Source organism: Podarcis vaucheri (genome assembly GCF_965113315.1).
Source record: "Podarcis vaucheri genome assembly, chromosome: 10".
Classification (NCBI taxonomy): Eukaryota; Metazoa; Chordata; class Lepidosauria; order Squamata; family Lacertidae; genus Podarcis; species Podarcis vaucheri.
The window spans coordinates 75,501,226-75,525,719 of NC_138748.1; the positions used below are offsets into that span (position 1 = coordinate 75,501,226).

General features: G+C 47.6%; 2 protein-coding genes across 6 annotated transcripts in view; one reads left to right on the plus strand and one right to left on the minus strand.

Annotated features, from left to right (window-relative positions):
- LOC309541273 (uncharacterized protein) overlaps window positions 1–24,494 on the plus strand; it is a 109,364-nt gene that overhangs the window by 14,019 nt on the left and 70,851 nt on the right. For 2 of the 5 annotated variants that reach the window (XM_082238935.1, XM_082238933.1), the window contains exon 2: window positions 6,519–10,074. In XM_082238935.1, the coding sequence (XP_082095061.1) occupies window positions 6,761–8,710 (1,950 nt within the window). In that variant the 5' untranslated portion in view covers window positions 6,519–6,760 and the 3' untranslated portion in view covers window positions 8,711–10,074. Of the gene's footprint in view, window positions 1–745; window positions 919–6,247; window positions 10,075–24,494 lie in introns of those variants that run through there. The other 3 variants (XM_082238934.1, XR_014223685.1, XR_014223684.1) reach the window with 3 other exon arrangements.
- Window positions 12,939–21,214, minus strand: LOC309542457 (uncharacterized protein; the record flags this gene model as incomplete). The annotated part of the gene is made up of 6 exons (XM_082241256.1): window positions 21,160–21,214; window positions 20,890–20,971; window positions 20,565–20,647; window positions 19,963–20,089; window positions 17,768–18,313; window positions 12,939–13,177 (listed from the first exon to the last, which is right to left on the minus strand). The coding sequence occupies exons 2-6, from the start codon at window positions 20,948–20,950 to the stop codon at window positions 12,939–12,941; spliced, it is 1,056 nt and encodes a 351-aa protein (XP_082097382.1). The 5' UTR covers window positions 20,951–20,971; window positions 21,160–21,214.

Genomic DNA, 24,494 nt, shown 5'->3' on the forward strand with positions numbered 1-24,494 from the left:
AGGGTTAAGGGGTGCGGGAGGCGCCTGGATAGAGACCCCCTGTCCCTCCCCGGCTCGTCTTGGGGGGCATTAGGGACGGAGAGATGGGTTGCGCAGGGCGAGGGGTGAGCCGGGCCAAGGGGGCGTCTGGGTGCAGGGGAGACTCCGGGAGAAAGAGAGGGGGTCATGGAAGTGGGGGGAGAAGGGAGGGGGCACCCCCGGGTCAGGGAAACGCAGCAATGGCGGGGGGAGAGGAAGACCAGTCTTTGGGGGGACATCTCCATCATGACGCCCACGATGAATCTCCAGATGGGCCGCCTGGGCTTCTCCCTCCCACCCACGAATGGGCACCCCCTTCAAGGCGGCCAGAGAGGGATCCCTGGAAAATGGGGGGTCCAGTCCCCCCACCCTTCCTTCCTACAAGCTCCATCCTCTTCCCACCCCATAAGCCCCTGCCCTGTCCACACACAGCCCTTCTGCCCAGTCCAACCATTGGTCCCCTGAAGAGGAGAGGAAATCCCCAGAGGAAGAGGGGAGGGGGGAGGCCTTCTCAGAAGCGGCTCTTTGTTTCCGCAATCCCACCCAGGAAGCAGCCAGAAACCTTTTCCTCTCTCTCAGGCTTCCATCTTTATTGTCTTTTCCACTCAGGATGAGGATAATGTACACCTGTCATCAGAAACAGGGGTGCAGAGTCCATGGAATGGCTCTCAGGATTGATAGAGAAGTTGCACCTCGAAAACATTTCTGTTCCTCTTATTCTTTGTAGGCAATGTTAAAGTGACTGACAATCTGAGATACAACCCTTCAGCATCCGCTGACAGCGACTGCATGAATCTTCCCACTCAAAGGACCCATTTTCATGATAGACAGTGCCTGTGGCTGGAGGCTCTACACACCGGGTGTGCCTGTGGAGGCCAAAGACTGCCAGTATTAGCACAGGTGAGGTGTGTGACCTCCCCAAATGTACAGACTGTATGTGAATGAGAGTTCGTGGGTGGGATTATAGTTTACGGCAACCCTGTGATTTTCTCCATCCATAAGATTTCATAAGCTAATATTGCAGTACAAATTCCAAATTAACTACAAAAAATCACAAAAGAATAATAATTGTAGTATTTATACCCTGTCCATCTGGTTTGGTTTCCCCAGCCACTCTGGGCAGCTTCCAGTACATATAAAAGACAGGAAAACATCAAACATTATAGACCTCCTGACACAGGGCTGCCTTCAGCTGTCTTCCAAATGTCAGGTAGTTGTTCATTTCCTTGACCTCTGAAGGGACGGTGTTCCACAGGGTGGGCGCCACCACCGAGAAGGCCCTCTGCCTGCTTCCCTGTACCCTCACTTATCACAGAGAGGGGACCATCAGGAGGACCTCAGAGGAGGACCTCAGTGTTCAGAGTGAAGGATGGGGGTGGAGACGCTCCTTCAGGTCTACAGGGCCAAGTTGGTTGAGGGCTTTAGGTTGCAGATCTTCCTCCTCCATAATGATCTCCAAGTCCGACATATAGTTAGCAGAATAGGAAAAAACACTCAGAAGCAGCAAAAAAATCCATTCAGCAGATAAATTTAGTACTGAAGGCAAAGAATCATAACAATCCAAAAACTGAATTTACAGTAAAACCCTAACTTAGCTTACCAAAACAGCACTCAAGTAATAAAGACACAAGAAGAGTAGAGAATAGCAGAATAGGAAGTGGGACCAGGCGCCTTTCAATACTGCGATTTATAGACAATTCCATGTCAGAGTAACCTTGGGACCGGATAACAAGCCTGGCTCACTCCAGTTTAAACCAGTTTCTTCTGGTTCCCAAAGACAAGAAGGTTCAGCATAACCTCATTACAACTCATTCCACCACCTGCTCTCAGCAGAAAGGAAACTCCCTTATTAGCTAAAATATTCCAGCTGGAGAAAACACCAGCTTTGAATCACTCAGAGCAAAACTACTAGGACCTCCTTGAACCAATAGACTAGGAATGATCTCTATATGTTAGATCAATACTTTTTTTTGCCTGAAAGATGAAACCATGACACTTTAAAGATCAGCACAAGCAGTTTGAATTGTGCTCGGAAATGCACTGAGAGCGAGTGAAGATCCTTTAGGACAGTGTTACAAGGTTGAACTTTTCATTAAGTACAGTTCTCCCTTTGCCTTGAATATCCAGCTTTTTCAGTGCCAGATTAGGGTAGTCCTGTGTCAGAAGAGGGGCTCGAGATCAGGCAGCACATCAACATTATAAAGAACCATTGGGGTGGGGTGTTTCCCATTTGCCAGCTGCTTTTCTTCTGCTTCTCCTGCTCTCTCCATGCAATGTGAGGCATGTAGATGGAGGTCCATCTCCCAGAACAGGAGCTTCCCTGAGCACCCATTCAGCTGACCCCAAGCACCAAGCCTTGTCACTAGTTCTCTGACTGACCCAGACCACAGTCCCTGGAAAAGACTTAGACCTGGGTCTCCCAAAATGGTCCACTTGGACCTCTTGAGGCCATTGGGACTGTGAAGGTGACTCATGAAGATCTAGAGGTGGAAACAGGGCTGGATGGAGGATTATAATAATAATATAATAATAATTTATTATTTCTACCCCGCCCATCTGGCTGAGTTTCCCCAGCCACTCTGGGCAGCTCTCAATCAAATGTTTAAAACAGTACAGCGTTAAATATTAAAAACCTCCCTGAACAGGGCTGCCTTCAGATGTCTTTTAAAGATAAGATAGCTGCTTATTTCCTTCACATCTGAAGGGAGGGTGTTCCACAGGGTGGGCAGCACTACCGAGAAGGCCCTCTGTCTGGTTCCCTGTAACCTCATTTCTCACAATGAGGGAACCGCCAGAAGGCCCTCGGAGCTGGACCTCAGTGTCTTTATGATGCAGAGGATGGGGAATGTCCAAAGGAATGATGGACCAAGAAAGAGAGGGCCTGTTCATGGACAGAGAGCAGCTGCGTTTCCTGTGAGGAAACAATTGATTTGAAAAGGCTGTATTCCAAGATCATGCTGCTTTATTAACGATGATTGAGGATTAAGAAAGGTTGCTGCTGCATTACTATCATTTGATGACATTGCTTTTTCATTTGCTGTGCGTAAGAGGGGTGGGGTGGGTGTTTAGTTGGGTGCGGGAATTTGTTTAATTTAATTTAATTATGGTGTGTTTGTAACATTCTCTTTTTTATTGTTTTGTTAGTTTGTTTGTTGTATAGGTTTTAATTTGATTTTAAGGGGAGGTGTCAGGGCTGCCTGGGAGTGGATCCCAACAAACAAAATGGCTGGGGCAGGTTCCACGGGGGGGGGGGGATGTACTGGGACAACCAATCTCAGTGATCACGGGTAGGAGGAGGAGTTACGCTAAGACCAGACCACATCATTACCAAGGAAGCGGGCTTAGTCATTGTTTGAGGACTATCCCTGCCTCCAGGTCTGGTCTTGACCAGACGGAATACTGGAATCAGCAAAGGGATACCCACACAACCTGAAGGTGCTGCTGTGCAATGCCAGGTCAATGATCCATAAAACCATTGTGATCCATGACTTGATCGTGGATGGAGGATTTGACCTGGCATGTGTGACAGAGACCTGGTTGGATGAGGCAGATGGGCCTGTCCTTGCAGCTGCTTGTCTGCCAGGTTTCTCTTACGCACAGCAACCCAGGTCATGTGGGCGGGGAGGGGGGGTTGCCGTGATTTTTAGGAAGTCATTAGTTTGCACCAGGCATCCTATTGAGAAGACCCAGTTTTCTGAGTGCATGTTCTGGAAGTTGGGCAATAGGGGCAGTACAGGATTCCTTTTGGTGTACCGACCTCCCCGCTGCACCAAGGATTCCCTGCCCAAGCTGCTTCAGGTCATGGCGGATGTTCTCCTGGAGACACCTAGTTTGGTTGTCCTAGGGGATTTTAACATCCATGCCGACACGACCTTACAATGGGCCGCTCGGGACTTCATGGAAAGCATGGCCTCCATGGGGCTGTCCCTGAATAAGTCTGGCCCAACCCATAGCCGCGGACATGCCTTGGACCTGGTGTTCACCTCTATGGATGTTGGTGATCTGACATTAAGTAAAAGCAAAACAAAAGAAGTGCCATTCTCAGATAACTTCCTGGTGCAACTGGACTTCTCCGCGACCCTTCCCCTCTGCAGGGAGGTAGGACCGATTTGGATGGTCCGCCCCTGCCACTTAATGGATCCAAATGGTTTCCAGAGAGTGGTAGGGGATGCTTTATCCCATGTTGATGGCCTTTCAGCTGATTCCCTGGTGGCCCGCTGGAATGTGGAGTTAACCTGGGCTATTGACTGTTTGGCTCCGAAGTGCCCTCTCCGATTGCATGGAGCCCGAACAGCCCCGTGGTTTTCCACGGATCTGAGGGCAATGGAACAATCTTTGAGACAGCTAGAGCACCGGTGGCGGATGACCCATTCTGAATCTGACCAGGTTAGAGCTGAATGTTGAGCCTACCAAATGGCGGTAGCGATGGCGAAGACTACTTTCTTCACCGCCTCTATTGCATCTGCAGAAAACAGCAGCAGGAGACTTTTTCAGGTGGTTCGCAATTTAGCGGAACCACCTGCTCCATCAGGGCTCAGTATGGGCCACATGATCTCCTGCAAGATTTTGCAAAGTTTTTTACAGATAAAGTCGCTCAGATTCACTCAGGTCACTCAAGTCGCTCAGGTAGACTCCACCGTGGAATCAGGGCCGGGGCGGGAAAGTGCTAGGGTCTGTCTAGTCAAGTTGTGTGGGATCAATTCAAACCTGTTACCCCCGAGGATGTGGACAGACTGCTTGGACGAGTGAAACCAACCACTTGTCTCCTTGATCCTTGCCCATCCTGGCTGATAAAAGCTAGCCGGGAAGGGTTGGGCGGTGGGCTTCATGGGGTGCTGAATGCTTCCCTCCGTGAGGGAGCCTTCCCAGACCCGCTGAAAGAGGTGGTTATTAAACCGCTTCTTTAAAAACCATTTTTAGATGCAGCCACGATGCCCAACTATCGCCCAGTCTCAAAGCTTCCATTCTTGGGAAAGGTGATTGAGCGAGAAGTTGCTGAACAACTCCAGGCACGCCTGGAAGAAGCGGACCATTTGGATCCCTTCCAGTCGGGATTCAGGCCTCATCATGGGACTGAAACTGCCTTGGACTCACTGGTTGATGATCTCCGGAGGGCTAGGGACAAAGGTTTCCTAGTTCTGCTGGATCTCTCAGCGGCGTTTGATACCATTGAGCATAACATCCTTCTGGATCGTTTTGAGGGGCTGGGAGCTGGGGGCACTGTCATACAGTGGTTCCGCTCCTTTCTCCTGGGCCTTGTCCAGAAAATGGTGTTGGGGGATGAGTGTTCAGACCACTGGGCTCTCACTTGTGGGGTGCCTCAGGGTTCTGTACTCTCCCCCATGCTTTTCAACATCTACATGAAGTCGCTGGGAGAGATCATCAGGGGGTTTGGGCTGGGTGTTCATCCATATGCGGATGATACCCAGCTCTACCTCTCATTCAAATCAGAACCAGTGAAGGCAGTGAAGGTCCTGTGTGAGTGTCTGGAGGCAGTTGGAGGATGGATGGCAGCTAACAGATTGAGGTTGAATCCTGACAAGATAGAAGTACTGCTTTTGGGGGACAGGAGGCGGGCAGATGTGGAGGATTCCCTGGTCTTGAATGGGGTAACTGTGCCCCTGAAGGACCAGGTGCGCAGCCTGGGAGTCATTTTGGAATCACAGCTGTCCATGGAGGCGCAGGTCAATTCTGTGTCCAGGGCAGCTGTCTACCAGCTCTATCTGGTACGCAGGCTGAGACCCTATCTGCCTGCAGACTGCCTTGCCAGAGTGGTGCATGCTCTGGTTATCTCCCACTTGGACTACTGCAAAGCGCTATACGTGGGGCTACCTTTGAAGGTGACCCGGAAACTACAACTAATCCAGAATGCAGCAGCTAGACTGGGGACTGGGAGCAGCCACCGAGACCACATAACACCGGTCTTGAAAGACCTACATTAGCTCCCAGTACGTTTCCAAGCAAAATTCAAAGAGTTGGTGCTGACCTTTAAAGCCCTAAATGGCCTCTGTCCAATATATCTGAAAGAGCATTTCCACCCCCCATCGTTCTACCTGGACACTGAGGTCCAGCACCGAGGGCCTTCTGGCATTTCCCTCACTGTGAGAAGCCAAGTTACAGGGAACCAGGCAGAGGGCCTTCTCTGTAGTGGCACCCTCCCAGTGGAACGCCCTCCCACCATATGTCAAAGAGATAAAAAGTACCAGACTTTTAGAAGACATCTGAAGGCAGCCCTGTTTAGGGAAGCTTTTAATGTTTGATGTATTACAGTATTTTAATGTTTTTCTGGAAGCTGCCCAGAGTGGCTGGGGAAGCCCAGCCAGATGGGCAGGGTATAAATAATAAATTATTATTATTATTATTATTATTATTATTATTTCCTAAAAATTGGGAACATGGGTAGGAAGCGGGGGAATGTAGGAGATGTTGAAATAAGAGAAGGGGCAAATGGTGTTTGATTTCTTCTTTTCCCTTTGTTCTCTTCCTTGGAATCCAAAAAGGACTTCCTCTCTGCCCACTCTGAAGAAGGTGATACAGAAGAACATCAGAATTCCAGGGGACGGGGAACCTTTCATTTCATTAGGAACAGACATTGAAATGTGCGAAATGTGGAATATGCTTCACTGAATGAGCACACATAGCTCACATCAATTAACTCACAGGAGAGAAACCTTTTAAAGATTTGAAGTGTGGAAAGAGTTTCACTGATAGTGAAAAACCTAGAACACATCAGCGGACTCCCATGGGTAAGAAAGGATTCAAATGCAGGGAGTGTGGGAAGAGCTTCAGTCAGAATGGAAACCTTAAATTACACCAAAGGACTCACACAGGGGAGAAACAATATGAATGTATGGAGTGTGGAAAGAGCTTCCGTCGAAGTGATACACTTAGAATACATCAACAAACTCACACAGGGGAGAAACCATATGAATGTATGGAGTGTGGAAAGAGCTTCCGTCGAAGTGATACACTTAGAATACATCAACAAACTCACACAGGGGAGAAACCATATGAATGTATGGAGTGTGGAAAGAGCTTCTGTCGAAGTGATACACTTAGAATACATCAACAAACTCACACAGGGGATAAACCATTTAAATGTATGGAGTGCAGAAAGAGCTTCAGTCAGCTTGGAAACCTTAGAACACATCAACGGACTCACACAGGGGAGAAACCATGTGAATGTGTGGAGTGTGGAAAGAGCTTCAGTTCCAATGCAACCCTTAGATCACATCAACGGACTCACACAGGGGAGAAACCATATGAATGTATGGAGTGTGGAAAGAGCTTCAGTTATGATGCAGGTCTTAGATCACATCAACGGACTCACACAGGGGAGAAACCATATGAATGTATGGAGTGTGGAAAGAGCTTCAGTCGGAGTGCAAACCTTAGATCACATCAACGGAGTCACACAGGGGAGAAACCATTTAAATGCATGGCTTGTGGAAAGAACTTTAGTGATAGTGGAAGCCTTAGAATACATCAACGGACGCATACAGGGGAGAAACCATTTAAATGCATGGCTTGTGGAAAGAGCTTTAGTGATAGTGGAAGCCTTAGAAAACATCAACATATTCACACAGGAGAGAAACCATTTAAATGTATGGAGTGTGGAAAGAGCTTCAGTTTCAGTTCAAACCTTAGACAACATCAACTGACTCACACAGGGGAGAAACCATTTAAATGCATGGAGTGTGGAAAGAGCTTTAGTCAAAATGCGCACCTAAATTTACACCATCAAACTCACATAGGTGAGAAACCATTTAGATGTATGGAGTGTGGAAAGAGCTTCATTCAGATTGGAAACCTTAGAATACATCAACGGACTCATACAGGGGAGAAACCATATACTTGTATGGAGTGTGGAAAGAGCTTCAGTCACGATGCAGGCCTTAGATCACATCAACGGACTCACACAGGGGACAAACCATTTAAATGCATGGTGTGTGGAACAAGCTTTAGTTATGGTGGAAGCCTTAGAACACATCAACGAACTCACACAGGTGAGAAACCATTTAAATGTATGGAGTGTGGGAAGAGCTTCAGTTTCAATTCAAACCTTAGACAACATCAACGGACTCACACAGGAGAGAAAGTATTTAAATGTATGGAGTGTGGAAAGAGCTTCAGTTTCAATTCAAACCTTAGACAACATCAACTGACTCACACAGGGGAGAAACCATTTAAATGCATTGAGTGTGGAAAGAGTTTTAGTGATAGTGGAAGCCTTAGAACACATCAACGAACTCACACAGGTGAGAAACCATTTAAATGTATGGAGTGTGGAAAGAGCTTCATTCAGATTGGAATCCTTAAAAGACATCAACGGACTCATACAGGGGAGAAACCATTTAAATGTATGGAGTGCGGAAAGAGCTTCATTCGGATTGGACACCTTAGAATACATCAACGGACTCATACAGGGCAGAAACCATATAAATGTATCGAGTGTGGAAAGAACTTCAGCCAGAGTGCACACCTTAGACAACATCAACGGACTCACACAGGAGAGAAACCTTTTAAATGTATGGAGTGTGGAAAGAGCTTCAGTTATAGTGGAAACCTGAGAGTACATCAACAGACTCACATCGGTAAGAAACAATTTAAATGTATGGAGTCTGGAAAGAGCTTTAGTGATAATAGAAATCTTAGAAAACATCAGCAGACACAAAGGGGAGAAACCATTTAAAAGTATGGACTGTAGAAGGAGCTTCAGTCAGAGTGGAACCCTTGATTTACATCAACAAACTCCCACATGAGAGAAACCATATAAATGTCAAGTAGACAGAGGTTCAGTCCTAGTGGAATCCTACATCTACAGACTCATGGACAGGAAGAACTTTAACAGTTGACACCCTACAAACCCATCAACCCTCGAAAGAGGAGAAGCTGTTTAAAGGGAAAGATTGCAGAAAGTGCTTTTGTTATAATGGAGTGTTTAAGGAACATCTAAGAGCCAGTGTGGTGTTAGTGGTTAAGAGTGGTAGACTCATAATCTGGGGAACCGTGTTTGCGTCTCCGCTCCTCCACATGCCGCTGCTGGGTGACCTTGGGCCAGTCACACTTCTTTTAATTCTCTCAGCACCACTCACCTCACAGAGGAAGGGAAAGGAGAATGTTAGCCGCTTTGAGACTCCTTCTGGTAGTGATAAAGCGGGATATCAAATCCAAACTCTTCTTCTCAGAGGGGAGAACCCATTTAGATGTATGGAGTGAGGAACATGTTCCTTTCAGAGTTTACTCTTCTTCACAGCAATGAACTCAGCAGAAAATCCATCTTAAAAGCATGTTGTGTATTTGAGGTTCTGCTGTTTATATGTAAAAGTGTATAGTAATGGACAGAGTGCCTGAAGAACTATGGATGGAGGCTCGTAACATTATACAGGAGGCAGCAACTAAAACCATCCCAATGAAAAGGAAATGCAAGAAAGCAAAGTGGCTGTCCAGTGAGGCCTTACAAATAGCGGGGGAGAGAAGGCAAGCAAAATGCGAGGGAGATAGTGAAAGATACAGGAAATTGAATGCAGATTTCCAAAGAATAGCAAGGAGAGACAAGAAGGCCTTCTTAAACGAGCAATGCAAACAAATAGAGGAAAACAACAGAATGGGAAGAACCAGAGATCTGTTCAAGAAAATTGGAGATATGAAAGGAACATTTCGTACAAAGATTTCCATAATAAAAGATAAAAGTGGAAAGGACCTAAAAGAAGCAGAAGACATCAAGAAGAGGTGGCAAGAATACACAGAGGAACTATATCAGAAAGAAATGGGTGTCTCGTATACCCCAGGTAGTGTGGTTGCTGACCTTGAGCCAGACATCCTGGAAAGTGAAGTCAAATGGGCCTTAGAAAGCACTGCTAATAACAAGGCCAGTGGAAGTGATGATATTCCAGCTGAACTATTTAAAATTTTAAAAGATGATGCTGTTAAGGTGCTACACTCAATATGCCAGCAAATTTGGAAAACTCAGCAGTGGCCAGAGGATTGGAGAAGATCAGTCTACATCCCAATCCCAAAGAAGAGAAGTGCCAAAGAATGCTCCAACTAGCGCACAATTGCACTCAATTCACACGCTAGCAAGGTTATGCTTAAAATGCTACAAGGCAGGCTTAAGCAGTATGTGGACTGAGAACTCCCAGAAGTGCAAGCTGGATTTAGAAGAGGCAGAGGAACCAGAGACCAAATTGCAAACATGCGCTGGATTATGGAGAAAGCTAGAGAGTTCCAGAAAGACATCTACTTCTGCTTCATTAACTATGCAAACGCCTTTGACTATGTTGACCACAGCAAACTATGGCAAGTTCTTAAAGAAATGGGAGTGCCTGATCACCTCATCTGTCTCCTGAGAAATCTCTATGTGGGACAAGAAGCTACAGTTAGAACTGGATATGGAACAACTTTTCCTGCTTGGCAGGGGGTTGGACTCGATGGCCCTTGTGGTCTCTTCCAACTCTATGATTCTATGATTCTAACTGATTGGTTCAAAATTGGGAAAGGAGTACGACAAGGCTGTATATTATCTCCCTGCTTATTTAATTTATATGCAGAATTCATCATGCGAAAGGCTGGGCTGGTTGAATCCCAAGCCGGAATTAAGATCACCCGAAGAAATATCAACAACCTCAGATATGCAGATGACACAACCTTGATGGCAGAAAGTGAGGAGGAATTAACCCCTGCTTGGCAGGGGGTTGGACTCGATGGCCCTTGTGGTCTATTCCAACTCTTTGATTCTATGATTCTTCTATGATTCTATAAATAACCTTTTAATGAGGGTGAAAGAGGAGAGCGCAAAATATGGTCTGAAGCTCAACATCAAAAAAACGAAGATCATGGCCACTGGGCCCATCACCTCCTGGCAAATAGAAGGGGAAGAAATGGAGGCAGTGAGAGATTTTACTTTCTTGGGCTCCACGATCACTGCAGATGGTGACAGCAATCACAAAATTAAAAGACGCCTGCTCCTTGGGAGAAAGGCGATGGCAAACCTAGACAGCATCTTAAAAAGCAAAGACATCACCTTACCAACAAAGGTCCGTATAGTAAAAGCCATGGTTTTCCCAGTAGTGATGTATGGAAGTGAGAGCTGGACCATAAAGAAGGCTGGTCGCCGAAGAATTGATGCTTTTGAATTATGGTGCTGGAGGAGACTCTTGAGAGTCCCATGGACTGCAGGAAGATCAAACCTCTCCATTCTGAAGGAAATCAGCCCTGAGGGCTCACTGGAAGGACAGATCGTGAAGCTGAGGCTCCAATACTTTGGCCACCTCATGAGAAGAGAAGACTCCCCGGAAAAGACCCTGATGCTGGGAAAGATGGAGGGCACAAGGAGAAGGGGACGACAGAAGACGAGATGGTGGGACAGTGTTCTCGAAGCTACCAGCATGAGGGAGGCAGTGGAAGACAGGAGGGCCTGGCGTGCTCTGGTCCATTGGGTCACGAAGAGTCGGACAAGACTAAACGACTAAACAACAACATAGTAATGAAATAATGAAGGTAACATCTCACAATAGTGATTATAATTTTAGATGTAAGGTACCTTTTGATAGTGAGGGGGAGAGGGTGAATCTGGATTTCTGGTGGTGAATTAGGATTAGGGCTGGGCGATATATTGATCTCATCCTATACTGGTTTCTAGACTACATTGTGATAACCTTTTAAAAACAATTGATATGGCAACACCCCACAGATCCCAGTGTGTGTTTCTGGGATGCTCATTTGCCTGGAAGCAGCCGGCAGAAAGCTTTTCTTTGTGAAGCCCCTGCAGATGCCGAGTTGCTGACTTCCCTCCCAGACGACAGGAAGCGAAAGACACACATCCTTTGCTCTGTGTCCTTCCAGCCCCTTTCCTCCCTTGCTCTCTTCTGCCGGATTGTGTGCCTGACTTAGATATCTTGTGTGCTGTATTTTTTTTCTGCTGAAACTGGATTTGCTCTCAGGAGCTAAGTTTTGTGCCTCACTGGGGACCCAGTAAGAACTGTATGCTTTGAAAGTTCAGTAAACTATTACTGAAGAAGTCCTGCTGCCTCTGTGTGTGTTTTTGACCTCAGTGTGGGAATTGCTCTGCACGTGGCCCCTACCCTGCTGCTACTTGGCCCATGCCCTGGAGTTGCTCTACTCAAGCATGCAAGACAGTTTTTGCACCAAACTCTGTCATCCCCCCACCGCATGATCTCCAAGCACTGATTCTTCACCCAAACGTCATCCCTGCCTCCTAAGCATTCTGAAGAAAACTTATAATACTGTAAGTTAATGGGTGATTCTGGGGTTTGGGGAAGATAGTACTTTCCCATAGTCCCAGAAGTTTTTATTCAGTCATGCTGCTAGAGAGATTTCCTACCAGAGGACCACAGTGCTGTGGCTGCTGTTGTTGTCATGGACTGGCTGGGTGCAGGGGGTGGGGAGGCACCACCAGGGACTGGTGGTGGGATGGCAATGAGCAAAAAGAGGGAGGAAAGGGAGCAGACCGGAAGGGGAGGTGTTGCAAGCTGAGGAGGAAACAGGGTTTGGTGAGCAGGAAGAGGCTGGGGCAGAGAGCAGTTCAGACTCAGAGGGAGGAGAGGAGGGGGCCAGGAGACAATCAGAGGAGGACATCAGCTGAAGCATCCAGGGAGACTCCCCCTCCTGCTGCAACCAGCTCCCCTCTCCCCCTGGTCTCCTAGAGCACACAGAGAAACCTGGTTCAGACCCCATGAGCCTGTACATGATATTAAGAGGTATTTTCTTCTCCCAACACTTTAATCTCATTGACAATGAACTGTATTTTCTGTCCGTTCACTCCCTATGAAGAAGTCCTTTAGGAGCTCCTTGCAATCTCTCTCTGTTTGAACAACCCTGGACAATTTACTGCCATCAGCAAACTTTGCCCCCTCCCTGCTCCCTCCTAAGTCTAGATCATTTATGAACAAGTTGAAAAGTCACAGGTCCCAATACTGATCTTGAGGGGACTCCGCTTTCTGCTCCTCTCCATTCAAAGAACTGTCCTTTTCACTCTTTTGGTGTTTCAGAAGGAGGGCTGCCTCCGACAGAGGGGCACATTTTTCTTCTAGGGGCGCATTTCTGGGGTCCCCATGGTGCCCCCCAACCTGCGTCCACTCGGCCAGGGCAGCTGCGTTTTGCTTCGCTGCAGGTGAACCTTCTCCCTGCAACTTGGGATCTTAAAGGAACTGTGACGGGGGGGGGGCAGAGGGGGTGCAGCTTCCCCACACTTGTGAAGGAGCCATGGGGGGGAGGCAGGTATAATTGGGGGAGGGAAGTGGCGTGGAGGAATGAGCGAGACGGAGCTTCTGGAGCCTGTGCTGCCCCCTCCTTGCCTGCTCCCTGAAACTTTCCTGAGCCTCTCCCCTTTTCATTTCAATGACTGGGGGTCCCGCACAGCCCTCAGGGCACCTCAGTATCTTGGGAGGGGGGAGCTATTTTGTTTGCTGAGGGCAGGGACACAATCCTGTCTCATTGCGGGGTGTCAGGCTTTTAGGTAAGAGGCTCAGGTGGAGAAGCACTGAGAAGGAAAAAATCCTGGGGTGCTGATTTCCTCCGCTGCCCAGCTCCCTAGGGGGCCACACCCCACGGTCCCTCCAGGGTCAGCAAAGAAGGAGAATCCAGGCAAGTTAAAAGAGCAAAACAGCGGTCAGTAGACCTGATCTTTATTTGTAGCAACAAGGTTCATTCACACAAAGAGTAGGAACCCTGAGAAGATTAAGACTTTTACCCCCTTTCCCATAATAAATTTTCTAACAACTTCATCAATACATGACATGGGGCTTTTTTGGGGGTTGTTGCTGTTGCCGTTTTGTATTTATATTTTAGATCTTCTTGTGATTAATGTGGAAATTGTTCAATTGTTCAATTTTTCAACCCCAGCATTCCAAACTAACCCTATCGCTGTCTAGCATTTCCTAAAATTTACTCTTCTACTGTAATTACCATTATTATATTAATGTCATTGATACATGCGTATAAAACTTTAACTACAAACACCAAGACATTGCACTGAAATGCACTGAAATGCAAAATTCTGGAAATGCGCATGCATGCACTTTCCAAGAGTCTCATTCGAGAGCCAGTGGGGTGCAGTGCTTAAGAGTTTTGGACTAGGAACTGGGAGACCTGGGTTCCAATCTCCACTCAGTCACTGGGTGATGGCTTCACAGCCCAACCTACCTAACAGGGTTGTTGTCAGGATTAAACCATGAGGGGGAGAACGACTCAACACCTCACTGAGCTTCTTGAAGAAAGAGGTGGTATATAAAGGCATCCAATAAATTTCACTAAGCAGAAAGGTAAGATTCTGCTCTTAGGCAAGAAGAATTTGCTGCACAAATATAAGATGGGGGATACCGGGCTTGCCAGTAGTACATGTGGAAAAGGGGTCTTAGGCTAACATGAGTCAACAGTATGATTCAGCAGCAAAAAAGGCTGTTATTCTAGGTTGCGTCCAAAGAAGTCAAGTGTCCAGATCAAGAGAAGTAATAGCCCCACTTTCTTCTGCCTTGTTCAGACCACACCTGGAGTCCTGTGTCCAGTTCTGGGTGCCCCAATTTAAGAAGGATTTTGACAAGCTGGAAGGTGTGCAGAGGGGGGGGGGTGAGCAAGACAATTAAGCATTGGGAAACCAAGCCTTCTGAGAAACAGGGAGGGCTGTCAGGTGGAAGATTGAACAAGCTTGTTTTCACCGGCTCTGGAGGCTGGGACCCAAACCAATGGCTTCAAATTAGAGACGCCCTTGGAAGGTTGTGGACTCTCCTTCCTTGGAGGTTTGTAAGGAGATGTTTGAAGGCAAAATGTCATGGATACTTTAGTTGAGAGTCCTGCAGTGGACTAGACGACCCAGAAGTCTCCTGCAGGTCTAAAATTCTATGATTCTCCCCTGTATGAACTCTTTGATGGGCCATGAGATTAGTCATCTTACTGAAGCTCTTCCCACATTCCAAGCACTGATAGGGTTTCTCACCACTGTGAATTCTTTGGTGGGAAGTGAGATGGGCTTTCTGGCAGAAACTCTTTCCACATTCCAAGCACTGATAGGGTTTCTCACCACTGTGAATTCTTTGGTGAGCCATGAGCTTGGTCCTCTTACCAAAGCTCTTTGCACATTCCAAGCACTGATAAGGTTTCTCCCCTGTGTGAATTCTTTGGTGGGAAGTGAGGTTGTCCTTCCGGGTGAAGCTCTTCCCACATTCCAAGCACTGATAGGGTTTCTCCCCAGTGTGGATTCTTTGATGGGCCATGAGGTTAGTCCTCTTACTGAAGCTCTTTCCACATTCCAAGCACTGATAGGGTTTCTCCCCAGTGTGGATTCTTTGATGGGCCATGAGGTTAGTCCTCTTACTGAAGCTCTTCCCACATTCCAAGCACTGATAGGGTTTCTCCCCAGTGTGGATTCTTTGGTGGGATGTGAGATGGGCTTTCTGGCAGAAACTCTTTCCACATTTCACACATTGATAGGGTTTCTCACCACTGTGAATTCTTTGGTGAGCCATGAGCTTGGTTCTCTTACCAAAGCTCTTTCCACATTCCAAGCACTGATAAGGTTTCTCCCCTGTGTGAATTCTTTGGTGGGAAGTGAGACTTTGCTTCTGGTTGAAGCTCTTCCCACATTCCAAGCAGTGATATGGTTTCTCACCTGTGTGGAATCCGGTGCTATACCAGCTGCACTGGCTCCCGGTGGAGTACAGGATCAGGTTTAAGGTGCTGGTTTTAACCTTCAAAGCCCTATACGGCCTAGGACCCTCGTATCTAGGGGACCGCCTCTCCTGGTATGCCCCACAGAGGAACTTACGGTCCTCAAATAAAAACACCTTGAAGGTCCCAGGCCTCAGAGAGGTTAGGCTGGCCTCAACTAGAGCCAGGGCTTTTTCGGCTGCGGCTCCAACCTGGTGGAACGCTCTGTCACAAGAGACAAGGGCCCTGCAGGACTTGACATCTTTCCGCAGGGCCTGCAAGACAGAGCTGTTCCACCAGGCCTTTGGTTAGGGCACAGCCTGACTCCCTCCTTTGGCAATCCTTACAATACTTTAGTTTATGGTTGCCATCAATTCTGATTTTAATTAATTCTTATGATGTTTTTATAATGTTGCACTATTTTAGTGTTGTTAGCCGCCCTGAGCCCGGCTTCGGCTGGGGAGGGCGGGATATAAATAAAATTTATTATTATTTATTATTATTTCATGGCAAGTTAGATTGGCCCTTTGGCTGAAACTCTTTCCACAATCCAAGCATTGATAGGGTTTCTCACCACTGTGAGTTCGTCGATGGGCCATGAGCTTGGTCTTCTTTCCAAAGCCCTTCCCACATTCCGAGCACTGATAAGGTTTCTCACCACTGTGAATTCTTTGATGGGAAGGGAGACTTTGCTTATGACTGAAGCTCTTTCCACATTCCAAGCACTTATAGGGTTTCTCCCCTGTGTGAATTCTTTGGTGGGAAGTGAGGCTGACTTTCTGGCAGAAATTCTTTCCACATTCCAAGCACTGATATGGTTTCTCCCCTGTGTGAATTCTTTGGTGGGATGTGAGGTTGACTTTCTGGTGGAAACTCTTCCCACATTCCAAGCACTGATAGGGTTTCTCCCCTGTGTGAATTCTTTGGTGGGATGTGAGATGGGCTTTCTGGCGGAAATTCTTTCCACATTCCAAGCACTGATATGGTTTCTCTCCTGTGTGAATTCTTTGGTGGGAAGTGAGATCGGCTCTCTGGCAGAAACTCTTTCCACAATCCAAGCATCGATAGGGTTTCTCCCCAGTATGAATGCTTTGGTGGGAAGTGAGACTTTTCTTCAGACTGAAGCTCTTGCCACATTCCAAGCACTGATAGGGTTTTTCACCTGTGTGAATTCTTTGGTGATGAGTGAGATTGACTCTCTGGCAGAAACTCTTTCCACATTCCGAGCACTGATAGGGTTTCTCACCACTGTGAATTCTTTGGTGATGAGTGAGACTTTTCTTCAGACTGAAGCTCTTGCCACATTCCAAGCACTGATAGGGTTTTTCACCTGTGTGAATTCTTTGGTGAGAAGTGAGATTGGCTCTCTGGCAGAAACTCTTTCCACATTCTAAGCACTGATATGGTTTCTCACCACTGTGAATTCTTTGGTGGGAAGTGAGACTTTGCTTCTGGGTGAAGCTCTTTCCACAATTCACACATTGATAGGGTTTCTCCCCAATATGAATTTTTTGGTGGGAAGTAAGACCAGTGCTCACAGTGAGGCTCTTCCCACATTCCAAGCACTGATATGGTTTCTCCCCTGTGTGAATTCTTTGGTGTGAAGTGAGATCAGCTCTCTGTAGGAAACTCTTTCCACAATCCAAGCATTGATAGGGTTTCTCCCTGGTATGAATGCTTTGATGGGTAGTGAGATGGGCCCTGAGACCGAAGTTCTTTCCACATTCCAAGCACTGATATAGTTTTCCCCCTGTGTGAATTCTTTGGTGGGAACTGAGATTGGCTCTCTGGGAGAATCTCTTTCCACATTCCGAGCACTGATAGGGTTTCTCACCACTGTGAATTCTTTGGTGGGAAGTGAGACTTTGCTTCCAACTGAAGCTCTTCCCACATTCCATGCATTGATAAGGTTTTTCACCACTGTGAATTCTTTGATGGGAAGTGAGACTTGCCTTTTGGGTGAAGCCCTTTCCACAATTCACACATTTATATGGTTTCTCCCCAGTATGAATTCTTTGGTGGGAAGTGAGATGGGAGCTCACAGTGAAACTCTTCCCACATTCCGAGCACTGATAGGGTTTCTCACCACTGTGAATCCTTTGATGGACCGTGAGAGTCGTCCTGTGATTGAAGCTCCGCCCACATTCCGAGCACTGATAGGGTTTCTCACCTGTATGAATTATTTGATGGGCTCTCTGACTGAAGCTCTTTCCACACTCTTGGCATTCAAATGGCTTCTCCCCCCTGTGAATTCTCTGGTGTGTACGGAAGGTTTTGCTTGTATTAAAGCTTTTCCTACATTCTAAGCACTGATAGGGTTTCTCGCCTGTATGAATTATTTGATGCGAAATGAGATGTGCACTCTTACTGAAGCTCTTTCCACATTCCAAGCATTTCAGTGGGTCCTCCCCTGTGGGAATCATTTCCTGTGAAGTTAGACTTTCATTCCAACAGAATTTTTTCCCCCATTCAGAGAACTGAGAGGGTTTCTTCCCAATAGCATTTATTTGGTGGGTAGTCGAATGGGAGCTGTGACTGAAGCTCTCTCCACACTCCAAGAGTGGCAATGGCTTCTCCACTGTGTGGATTGTGTCATGGGCGTCCTCGTTCTCAATTTCCAAATCAGCACCACCTGCAATGAAGAAAGAAATGGATTAGAGCTGCAGGAAGAAATGGAGTGCCACTGTATTGAAGATTGATCACTAACCCTTGTGATAGAGGAAGAATTCCATGCATCAACATTGCTGACCACACACTAGAGGTGGTCAGTGTTAGAAACAGAGATAGGACAGCTAGGACATAAAGAGGACCTTATACCTAGGTTATGGGCTCAAAAATGGAATGTCTAGGTGCACTTTCATATGACAAAAATACAAAGTTGAAAAGGAATGAACAGCAGCTAAAATAATATGTTCATTTTTCACATGGTCTAGTCCTTCCCCTGCCCACCCCCACCCCCTGATTTTTTAAGAAGGTCTTGTCATGGGACAGACAGGCAAGGGGAGAACAGAGAGAGAAGTTTTGAGGAAATTGAGCCTGGCAGAGCTTGCATACAATAACACAATGCACGCACCCACAGGTATATCACCACTTGTAGGTTTCAGATCCTCAGAAGACATCGAAAGCGAGACAGATGGGGGGGCTTAGTGGGGGGTGATGTCACGGGATAGACAGCCCTTGGGTCAAGGGAAAGGGGAGTATCAGAGCAGGGACAGTCAGACAGGGAAAACAGGGAAATGATGGACGAAGTAGGGGAGGAGAAGGCGGAGAGCAGTCAAGTGGTGTCAGGGTTCTGCAGTACTGGAGAGCCCTGCCACCAACCAGGGAGTTCAGGAACAGAAGGGGAAGCAGTGCCTTTGGCAAAGGCAAGGAGAGAATCAAAGACGTCTTGCGAGATTCCCACATCTGCTGGGTTGGAGAAGGAGCCGAAGGAAGCCACTCCCCGAATCTGACTGGTCAGATTCAGATGCATGATTTTGAACTGTAGCTGTTCGTACATATGTAAATAAAGAACTGTAAATATCTCTCTGAGTGAGCAGAGGGTGTTTATTGCGAAGAGCAGACACCACCTTGACAGGTCTCTCCTTCAGCCTTCAGAGAGTAGCTGGAGGTGGGGAGGCAGAAAAAGGTCCTGCTTTCCTTCCACTCCGCAGTTTTAATCTGAAATCTTAAGTGCAGTACTGCGCGCAGAGCTCAGAAACTGCTCGTGTCTATGAAATTCCCTGTTGCAAAATGCGCCTATGGGAGTTTCAGACACTGGAGGTGGTGGATGATTTTGTCTCCCTAGGAGGTTCTACCATAACCAACAACCTCTTCATCGATGCTGACCTGGACAAGTGTATTGGCAAGGCAAATGTGTTACTAACTCTTCAATGCCAAGTGGGAGGTCTATCAGGGTTGTGCGTTGAGCAAGCAGTTTGTGAAGTGAATTGTGGACAATTACAACCATTAGGGGGGAAAACCCTCAATGTCTTCCATATGCTCCATATCAGGAAGATTTTGGGCAATAGAAGGCAGGACAGTGTCAACAAAGATGTGTTCTCCTGACCTCAGATTCCCAGCATGTTCCCATTTCATTCTCAGCAAGGTCTATGTTGGCTTCATCATGTCCACGGTCAAAACATGCTGATAGCCCTCCATTTAAGGTGAGTTTGGGGGGGTATTAGAATCCCAAATGCTGCAAGTGGCCCTGCAGACCTCCCTCAAAACCAGGGAGGCTTATCAGAGAGAGATATGCATGGAATTTCTAAACAGAGGTCATGATCCACAAGGGAACCTTACTGAGAGAGGCCACAATTCTGTGATTCTCCTCCATGACTTCCTTATGCAGAGCTCTCTGGTCAGGATCCAGCAACGCCCATTCCTCATCTGTGAAATGAACAGCGACATCTTCAAAGCACACTGGACCCTAAGAGAGAAATGAAGAGGTCCTTTTTAGACAGCACTAAGGGTGTCTGCTACACATTGCTGTTTCTTTCTGCGCATTAAAAGGGGTAGGAGAAGGTGGGGAAACCCCATTGTGCAACTGATGCGACAAGATAGGTGATTCCTGGGAACTATTTTTGAGGCTTGATGAACTGCTTAGAAGCCTGTTTTAGCATTCAATGATAACTCTACAAGTAAAACGACAATGACTTATGAATCATTCTATTGACCGTCAGAAGGTGAGTTAAGGCAAGGTGGCTGTTCCTTATTCTCAGCACATTAAGCTTCTCGAATGGCATTCCCAGCCTCCTGGTTTCTGTCTAGGCTGCCCTTGACAAAGATGCCTTCAGAGAAGCTTGGGCAGAAGCCAAGAGGAGGAGAGAGATTCCTCGGGGGCCAGAGGCACCCTGGCTGCCCCACCCCTCAGCCCCCTTCCCCACAGGGCTCCCTCCCTCTACCTGAGCTGCTTCCACAGCCGTTGCTTCTCCTTCACCACCAGGAATAGATGGAAGAGGAGGTCTTGCTGGCATCATCTGGTCACCTGCAAGAGACAGAAGTAAGTGGGAAGCCAGGAGTGCAGCTGCTCCCAAAAAAGTCTCACCTTCTGAGTGCATCTGGACATTTGGACCCATTTCATAATTTAGTTGGGTTTAAAAATACATCTCCCTCCTAGGTGCTCCTGGCCCCAAGTGTCTACCCCCCCCCAAAAAGAGGAAAAGAACCCATGGATTCGTTTTGATATCCACAGAAAGGGACCAAACAGAGAACGGGCTCCTTCCTTACCCAGCAGCCTCTCTCTGGTGTCCAACGGAGTCCTTTTGGTCTCAGAGGAATCTGGGCCCATTTCTGCAATCAGATCCTGTCTCTGAAATAGCAACAAAGATTCAAAACAGAGAATATGAAGAAGAGTTAGAAAAGGAAGACAGAGGCAAAAACTGAAGGGCAATCTGATAACATTCAATGGCTGCTTTCCAAAAAAGGATGGAGAATTTTCAGATACCCTCACTCACGTTCGGAGCCCCTTGGGAGTATTCAGAGGAAAGTCTCTCTCACCTGCTGCTCTGCCTGCTTCTTCTCCTCTGCCTGACTCAGGAGGAAACCTTCGGCCAGGGCAGGGGTCTGCAACCTTTAAGACAAAAAGAGCCACTTGGACCCGTTTCCGAAGAAAAAAACAAAACCTGGGAGCCGCAAAACCATTGTGACATTTAAAGTATGTGCGCCGCTGCCCTCTGATCTGACAGCGGGCGGGAAGGTGATGTTGGGACGGTGCGTGACTAATGCACGCACCGCCCCCATGCAACGTCACAGCCAGTACAGCGCCCGCCACAGTGGGGAGTGTCGGGGCGCACAATGCGCCTCCTCCCCTCGCTAGTATCTGCCCCGGAGCCGCGGCAAAGGTGTAAAAGAGCCACATGCGGCTCCGGAGCCACGGGTTGCATACCCCTGGGCCAGGGCCACTGCCTGGGAACTGGTCTCTGCTCCGCATTCCCTCACCCAGTTCTCCATCTCCAGTGGAAGGACAGCCAGGAACTGCTCCAAGATCACCAGGTCCAGCATCTCAGCTTTCGTGTGCCTTTCTGGCTTCAGCCACTGATGGTCAAGGCAGTAAAGTCGGCTGCAAACCTTCCGGGGTCCTTTGGCCTCCTGATAGCAGAACTGCCTCAATTGCTTGCTCTGCACCTCTGAGTGGAGAGTGTCCTCCTCTCCCGGGATCTTCTGCACAGTTTCCCCCCAGAATCTCCCACTGCTCCCCGTTTCCATGGCCTGGCCTCTTCCTGCTTCAGGGCCAGCTGAGTCTTGCTCATCCATCTGTGCTCTCAGGAAGCCTCCAAGAGAGATGAAGGAATCCCTTGATCTTCTGCCAAGTTCTGTCTGTCCAAATCAGAGGTGCTAGGAAATTCTACAAACCGAATACATTGTTCTGTTACAAAACTGACATATTGCCTGGAGGAGAAAAATGTTCCTTGAGGAAGTATGTATGAGTCTTGGAAGAGCCAGCTCTGGACTGCACCACAACCCAGACTCTGAGGTTTCTATAAAAAGGAGAAGGTGAAGTAAGTCTCCAGCCCTCCTAGAGGGAAAGTGACCATGCAAAATGTGCAGGGAACTGTTGGTCTTTGCTCCTGCCTTTCAGAGTTTTCAGTCAAGGAATGAAGTCAGAACTGTGATTGACAAGTGAGTCATTTGTACTGAGTGTTATCTGAGCATTGGGTTATAGTGGGGGTCCTAACTCAGGACTCCTCAAGAGTTGCTCTCCTGCCCAACCCCACTTCAGAGCCCATTTATTCCCTTATCTGGCTAACTTATGAGGGCCAAATGACATGTGGGTGGGGTCAAAGGTCAGCACTCAAAAGCAAATAAAGTGGAACTCGCCTTTCTATGAGTGTAATGTGTTTTCAACTGTTCTTATTGCTTTTTAAAGAAAATTGTAATCTGCTCTTGGAAATTCGGGTGATGGGCAGGGAACAAGCAGTAACGATGATGATGTTACATTGCTTAACACTCCCCCTCCCCAGTCATGAATACTTGAGGGCACTCCTGGGTCCATCATGGTTGCTTGAGGCTCAGGTGCCCATGTCCAGCTCGGGCTAATTCCCCACCCCACAGACCTTTTGGGACAGAGAAGACATGGCCCTGGTCTTCCCTGCTCTGCGCCAGATGGGATGGTGGCAACGCTCTCTGTGTGGAACTGCCCTTGAAGGCGACTCCGCTACACATTCACAGCAACAACACAAAGCAATACTACTCAGCTCCTGAGGCCCACAGAGAGACTGGCTACTTTTCTAGGGAGAGTTAAAGGTAGGTAGCCGTGTTGGTCTGCCATAGTCAAAATAAAAAAATTCCTTCCAGTAGCACCTTAAAGACCAACTAAGTTAGTTCTTGGTATGAGCTTTCGTGTGCATGCACACTTCTTCAGATACACTGAAACAGAAGTTGCCAGATCCTTCTATATAGTGAGAAGGTGGGGAGGGGTATTACTCAGAAGGGTGGTGGGAATGGGTGATTGGCAGATAGCTGAGATGAGCCTGTTGACGACTCTTAACAACTGCAATAGGTCTTACAGGAAAAGGCAAGGGGAAAATGAGTCATCACTCGAGATGAATCCTGAGTTACAGTGACTCAGCAATTAGCTGTTAACAGTTAACAGCCAGCAAGCTTGAAAGATGTAGGGCTTGCTGCTCCTGCTCTCAAGAACCTTTGTCTCATGACAGCCTCCTATGGGGGAGACAGAGCAGAGGAGCCCCCCATCGCCCTCTCCTCCTTCTCCACAGATCGGTCTCCTCCTCTTTGAACGCCACCTTGATTGTGCTAACGGAGAAATCTGAGGGCTCCCTTGGACAAGAAACAAGGACACCAGCCAGGAATACCAGAGCAAAAGAGCAGCCAGTAGGCTTGGTCTTGATTGAAGTCTGTCACCACAGGACTCCCACCTGCCACCAGGTGAAACAAGATGGAAGCCCCACACAAAAGAGAACCCAAACTTTTATTAGCGGGTGGCGCTAATAAACCACAGAGCCTAGGGCTTGCCGATTGGAAGGTTGGTGGTTCGAATCCCTGTGATGGGGTGAGCTCCCGTTGCTCGGTCCCAGCTCCTGCCAACCCAGCAGTTCAAAAGCATGTCAAGTGCAAGTAGATAAATAGGTACTGCTGTGGTGAGAAGGTAAATAGTGTTTCCGTGCGCTGCTCTGGTTCGCCAGAAGTGGCTTAGTCATGCTGGCCACATGACCCGGAAACTGTCTGCAGACAAATGTTGGCTGCCAATAAAGCGAGATGAGCGCTGCAACCCCAAAGTCGTCCGCAACTGGACCTAACAGTCAGGGGTCCCTTTACCCTTTACCTTTAATCCCCATGTTATGCCCCCCCCACTACATCACTCATACATCACGGTTACATCATGAAAGGGGAGGTCTGGTGGCAGGAATCTGAGCATCCTGGACCCTGCCCCATGGTTCCCCCTGCCCTCCACCAAACACCCATCAAGTGAAACAAAACAGATACTTCCTTTTCCCAGCCAAGTGAATCACACCCTTTTGTCTTCATCTGAGTTTGGTATTTCTACAATGGCTACCTGTCTGGTACTCAGGTATCAGGATGCCAAGGATTATCACTCAGGCAGAGGGGCTGCTGAGTAGCTGAGCTCACATGTCTATGTGGATTTCTGAAGTTTTCCCAGTGAGTCAGTACATAGAGACATTTTTCAGTGAATTCTTACATTTGGTATCGTGCAGCAGAGGCCCTTTGAATAGAGAGGAAGAAACTGTGATGAAGTGTTTTGTGGGGACAAATCACACAAGTCACAAAAGTGATTATGCTGATTTTGGTAGTGGGCTGCATGTGCATGAGATCTGCTGGAGGGGCAACCCCCCCCCAACCTATACATCAATTCC